General features: G+C 40.6%; 1 protein-coding gene across 1 annotated transcript; it reads right to left on the bottom strand.

Moving 5' to 3' along the window:
* Window positions 1-1,583: 1,583 nt before the first annotated feature.
* LOC120671504 (4-hydroxybenzoate polyprenyltransferase, mitochondrial-like) lies at window positions 1,584-6,189 on the bottom strand. The gene is made up of 7 exons (XM_039951861.1): window positions 4,670-6,189; window positions 4,301-4,422; window positions 3,174-3,243; window positions 2,933-3,082; window positions 2,691-2,826; window positions 2,221-2,297; window positions 1,584-2,030 (listed from the first exon to the last, which is right to left on the bottom strand). The coding sequence occupies exons 1-7, from the start codon at window positions 4,838-4,840 to the stop codon at window positions 2,022-2,024; spliced, it is 735 nt and encodes a 244-aa protein (XP_039807795.1). The 5' UTR covers window positions 4,841-6,189; the 3' UTR covers window positions 1,584-2,021.
* Between the last annotated feature and the right edge of the window lie 228 nt (window positions 6,190-6,417).

Raw genomic sequence — 6,417 nt, 5'->3', positions numbered from 1 at the left:
TTGAAGCCAGAGATAGTAGAAATGCTCACATGCATCAAGGATTGGGAGGCTACAGATGAAAGAGCTAAGTACATGGTGGAGGATGGAGACCTGGCGGTAGCTTATGAAGATCAGTACCTTGATGACAATTCAGCACAAGCTGCTGTGTAATAGGGTAATTTATTTGCACTGTATGACTGTATGGGGTGAGCTTAAGACTTGAACTTGAACTTAATGAGCTGTGCTGTACTCTTTTTTCCTATCTAGGGTTTTCTCACGAGGTGTGAGTTTTTACCTAGATAGGTTTTTAATGAGGTAGTCATTGCACAAAACAGCTCATCCTTTAATAATTTGAATCTTATCTCTTGCTGTGTGTTGTGTGCTGTGGAAGTGTGGATTGTGTATGTGTGCTGTGAAATTCTATTGATTTCTGTTGAATTCTGTCGATTTCTGTCTTTGTTTTGTATTCTGTTGAATTCTGTCTTTCTTTTGTTATTCATGATGATATACTCTGTTGAATAAGCCTTTGTGCTATTTTAGTGCTTAACTCGTGCTTGGGCCATTTGGGCGGCACGACACGACCCGAAAGGCTTTAGTGCCATGCCGGGGCCTCAGGTATGGTACGCTGGGCGGCACGGCATGGCACGAAAGCCTTTTCATGCCCAAGTGTGCCGTGCCTGGTCGTGCCGTGCCTGGCCGTGCCCGGGCCGGGTCGTGCCGTGCCGCCCATTTGGCCAACTATAACCATATCATGACACAACTAAACTGCATGGCTACCATACCATCTTCTACTTGAGACCTCTTATACCATGATATGGCAAGAGGGGAGGGGAGCGCCTCTATTTATAGGTGCTCATGGTTGTTATAGTGTTGCCATGTAACAACTTTCACACTCTTCTTTACAAAATATCTAACTCTACAATTTTCTCTTATCCTTATCCAACAATACAAAATATCTAATTCAAGAGAATTCCTATCTTGCCATAGCATGACAACTCTACTGTCTTGACATTTCTAAATTCTTTTAGAACCTTCTCAAGTATGCATTGTTATTTTTGAATATAACATGTACACAATATTAATATTAACTTTGCTCACACTTACATGGCTTGTGTATCAGTACCGTGCACTGGGTCTATCTATAACTGAATAATGTTAAATGGTTAGTTATGTCTTCTTTCAGCACTTGCATGTCTATTAGGCATTAGCCTAACGTTTATACCCAATCAGACACATCCCCAAAGTGGTAATATACTACTTTAATGTACAACCACTACTTTAATGTACTCAGTTATGCGATGATCTGATTGAGCAACGATAGCAGAGGAAATTGATGTTCGTTCCTTGAACTCGATGAATTAGCCGCTTGGGCATCTATTACGACCACAAAGGCCATGCATATTGTGGCTTAGAGCGCCTTCAATGGTGCCATGTTATCTAGCTCTTACAGTACCCACATCATCAATTATCTAATGTGGAGGAAAAAGAAAGAGGAGAGAGAATCAAACCAACTCTTGTTGAAAGGATATACTAAATACGAGGCAATTATCACCATGCATGTTCTCCATACATATGCAAGCATTAATAACAATACGAGATACTTATAGAGCTAATACTATCTCTAACCATTGGAGAAGCTAACTTTAGTATCGTCTTTCTGTGACATGTACATCCTTAAAGCTATTACTTGTTCAAACCATTGGAGATGCCCTCATAACTTTATTGAAATGCATGTTCAATTGAAATAAATCATGTACCAAGAGAATCTTAATTGTCCAAGCCTGAATACACAGAATCACACGGTAGAATATAGTACAAAGTTGCTTATCCATATGGCATGAATGTATTCCAATTGAACAATGAACATGCATTTCAAATATATTTATGGTTCTAGGCTTCTTCTGCGGGGAAGGTTACGTTTTAAGCATTTCTGAGTTGTAGGTAGAACTGTATATCCGCTTACAAGCTGATCACTCCATCTTGCCCATTTAGTTATGGTACTCGAGTACCAGAACAATCCACACACACAATTAGCAGTTTGATTAGACGATCTGTAAATACAGAGGATAAAATGCAGGTTAGAAGAATGTTCTTTCTCAAAGAGATGCAATTATTATTATTAGTGAAGCAGTTCGCACATACGCTTCTGCGTACAAAGCATTACTGCAAACTTGCTTTTAGTTTTAATAGAGCTACTACTAAACTGATTATACTGTGGAGAAGAATTATGAAAATACATGCCTCCTTTATCATTTTGCAAGGTCCCAAATAAAATTCCACCAAATAAGAATGCTCCGAACCACTTGTTTGATACGAACCTGCAATGTAGGAATCAAAGGAGTAAGGTTCAAGCATTGCATATATAGTAATACCAAATACTCCCCTCCGTAGTGAAAGTAAGGCATTTTGGTTTGTCCTAAGTCAAACTATTATAAGTTTGAGCAATTCATAGAAAAGAGTAATAATATTTTGAATGTTAAATGAGAATAGTTAGATCCATTATGAAATATATTTTCATAATTTACTTATTTGATGTGTTAGATGCTAATATAAATGCCTTACATTTCAGGATGACGGAGTAAGTACATATCCAACAAAACATATATTGGTGAATGTAACTAAACAACAAGGTAAGTATTCATTAATCTATTATGAAACTGTAATGCCTTTACTAAATATCATGCAACAAATGTGTGATGCTGAGCACTAACCAAGGTGAGCATTGTAGCCAGTGAGTGCTAAGCTGGTAATGCATGCAGCACCAAAGCCACTAAGCCAGTACTTTGTATTATCTCCAAAAGTTATGGCGGTGCTCTTAACTCCTGCTTTGAAGTCATCCTTTTTGTCCTGCAATGCATGCGTGTACAAGAACCTCACAAGATGATTTCAGAACCTCAAGAGATGGTTTCCAATGGGAAAATTACATCTATAAAACAGCACAATCAATAAATACCTGATGTGCGTATATTGTGTCATATACCAGTGTCCAACATATGCCAGCAAAATACATTGGAAGGAGGACGGCATAATCTAAGCTTTCTTTAATAGCAGCCGAGCCTATGAAAACGCCGCAGCTGACGGTGAAGCCAAGAAAGGCTTGAGGCTGATATATGAGGGGATTAAATTAAATAAAGGCAAAAGTATATGTGCGAAAATGCATTTAATCCAGATCTCATTGTTTTTGATATACATACCCAGTGTATGAGCCTCTTCATCAGGGGATAAGAGAAAAACAGAACAAGCCAAGAAGCTCCCATGATAAGGCTATAGCAAGAAAATGTTAAACAATTACAGGTGAATATTAGTGTATGTATTTTGTTATAAAAACAGTTCATATATAATGCAAACATTATTAGAGATAATCGAGGGAAATCAAGAATTAAGAGAAATATAGAGATTAGCATATATTTCTAACATGTAAATATTCTTTTCTATATATACATGTCGTTCCATGTCATCCACCGAGTGAATTTTTTTTCCTGTGAATCATGACTTCCTTGAAACTGCATGTAGGTTTTCCATCCAGTCCATTATTTTCAAATCTAGCTAAATTTTAGCCAAATTTGATATTTCATTAAGTTTTAGTCGAATCTTTTAGATTGTTCTAGCCTCCCGTTGTGCTAATCATCTATGTCAAAAGTATTTATAATTTCTTTAACCTCATGATTTTTTAAAATGAATGGTAGATGCTTATTTTTTAAAAAAAATGATATTTTATTATGTTTTCGCCACTAAAGAATCTAGTTTCTTTTGTAAATTTGATATTTGATTATGTTTTGGTCAAAATTTTCTTCACCACATGCTGGCATGCTGCCATAGTACTAAGAATAGCATTGATTCGCCCCATGCTTCATCCTAACGTACCATCTACTACTGTAGTATTCCATTTTTTTCAATGTTCAGTTTTTCCCCTCTTTTAATTTTCCTTATTTACTTTTTTTGTCCTTCTTCATAGAAATAATCCAAATATTCAGGGCTTTCAATTCTCAAAGAAATATTTTTCACTGTGTCCATGAATTACAGAACCAAATATAATATAAAGTTGGACGGAACTATACAGTTTTGTGATCATTGGTACACTATATAAATATGTACTTTTGCGCTATATTTTTAAATACATATTTTTATAGTAATTCATAACAGATTATATTAATCTGCTAGTTTTATGGAATTCACTGTATCCATTTCCCCGTGTACATTTACATTGGTTACATATAGTCCTTTTTCCAATGTCTTGTTGTATAGTCCCAATAGCCCCCAGACATAGTAATGAAATGTATTTCAGTCAGACTCCACATGAAGATATGTCTAAAGTACATACCTACGTTTATTCAGTTGAAGAAGAAAACCGAACCATAGTAGAACCTGAAATACTAGGAAGTAAAATCCTTGAGCAGGGGTTAGAGCACCTGATGCAATTGGCCTGCTTTTTGTCCGCTCAACCTACAAGAGAAACATATATATATATATATATATATATATATATATATATATATATATATATATATATATATATATATATATATATATATATATACTCTCGTAAGATGATATGCATGCATTTGCCTAGGAAGATTCAATGACCTTCTCGATCAAGACATCGATAAGAACGGGAAAAGAGAAACTAACCAAAAACATCACTTCGAAAGTAAGAAAAAAAACAAAAAAGAAAGAAAGAAAGAAAGGTCACCTTCTTATCGATGTCTCGATCGAGAAGATCGTTCACCGTGCAAGCAGCACCCCTCAAGATAGTTGTGCCGAATCCAAAGAGTGCCAGCAATTTTATGTCTGGGAGCTCCGCTTTGCAATTGACCTGTAATAAAGCAAAGCATGGAGCCTCTCTTCGTGACGAAGACAACATAGGTTGTGTACATATATATCCACTCGATATTTACTAACAAGTTGACACCAGAATACAAAAGCACACAAATTACTCTCAACATGTGAACATAGACAAGGGCCTTCATACTAGTTAATAATATAGGCATCTAGCACAACTCATGGTCTTGCATATTTAGTTTGTCATATCCACGTGAGGAAAAGTATTTGTCTTTCAGGGTTTGATTTGCTAGTGTTATTTGCTTTCAGGGTTTAATCGGTGTTATTGACATGTCCTAAATGGCCACGCCATTTTAGTACCGGGGCAAAACACGAACGGGTACTAAAAAAGTGATTTTTAGTAGCTGCTTCGGTGTTTTTTTATTTTTTATTTGATCAATACGAGCGGGTGAGAGCACGACCCACTCCTAAAAATGAATTTTCAAGGGCGGCCATGTTACCCGCCTCTGCAAATAGTATTTTTAGCTACGAAACCAAGGGCGTGTGGGGTATCCGTCTTTAAAAGTGGCTTTTCACTCGCTCCTACAAACCCTTTTCGTAGCAGTGTGACAGACTTGACGGTAGGGACAAAAAGGCTTAGGGCACGTACAACGCTCGTCGGTTTGTCGTCTATGTGCAGCATGTTTTGCAAAAAAGACCCTGGTGCAGCGAGGCGACGACGCCCTCGTCGCCTCGCGAAGAGACGGCGCGGGCTCGTTGTCCAACACGAGGAGACGACGGTGCTACCCCGTTGTACGCCGCACTGCAGCTCGTCGACGGCAGCCACGGATCAAGTGCGGATTACCACAGTTTTGGCGCGAGTGGAGGTCGTTGCTGTAGCCCCAGAGCTAGGCCATCACGCCGGCCGCCGATGTCGTCGCCGCCGAGGCTGTTGCCGCAACCCCGTGCTCGGCATCGCGTCGTCAGTCAAGCTCGCCGCCCGCCTCACCCAGCCGGCTGCGGTGCCGCCCGCCCGCGTCCGGCCAGCGCTGGTTGCCACGCCAACGCGCCTTGCTCAGCCGTCCGCGGCGCTGCCCGCGCTCCCTGGCTGCCACGCTGCCGCGCCCTGCCGCCCGCCTCACCAAGCCGGCCGTGGCACCGCCCGCGCGCGCCTGCCAGCGCTGGCTGCCGCGCCACCGCGCCTTGCCGAGCTGTCTGCGGCGCCGCCCGTGCTCCCTGGCTACCGCGCCGCATCACCGAGACGGCCGCGGCACCGCCCGCGCGCGCTAGATCCTCTGTGCTTCTGCTCCACCACCGTCCCCACCCTCCCCCTCGCTCTATCCCACGCGCGCTCAGCTCCTGCACGCTCGCTCTGGTGGCGAGCAGCAGCACCCTCGGCTGCGCGGCTGGTCACTTGGTTCAGGAAGAAGAAAGAATGATTGAGAGAGAGAGAGAGAGAGTAGAGCTGGTTCGATTTGGCTTCATGGTCACCGCTCACCAAGAAGAGATAAGGGGCAATTTGGTATTTTACTATTTTCATTTTCATTTATTTTTATTGTTTTTCATTTTTCTTGCTGATGCTTCACCATGCTTGATCCGTTTTTTATCAAATAGCAACAAGATGGTATACAAAATGGCATTCACTATTGATCTTGACTACATACAAAACATTAAATAGCT

The sequence above is a fragment of the Panicum virgatum genome, chromosome 4N, assembly GCF_016808335.1.
Source record: "Panicum virgatum strain AP13 chromosome 4N, P.virgatum_v5, whole genome shotgun sequence".
In the NCBI taxonomy this organism is placed as follows: domain Eukaryota; kingdom Viridiplantae; phylum Streptophyta; class Magnoliopsida; order Poales; family Poaceae; genus Panicum; species Panicum virgatum.
The sequence above is the reverse complement of the archived record's forward strand: the minus strand, read 5'-3'. Positions and strand labels throughout refer to the sequence as shown.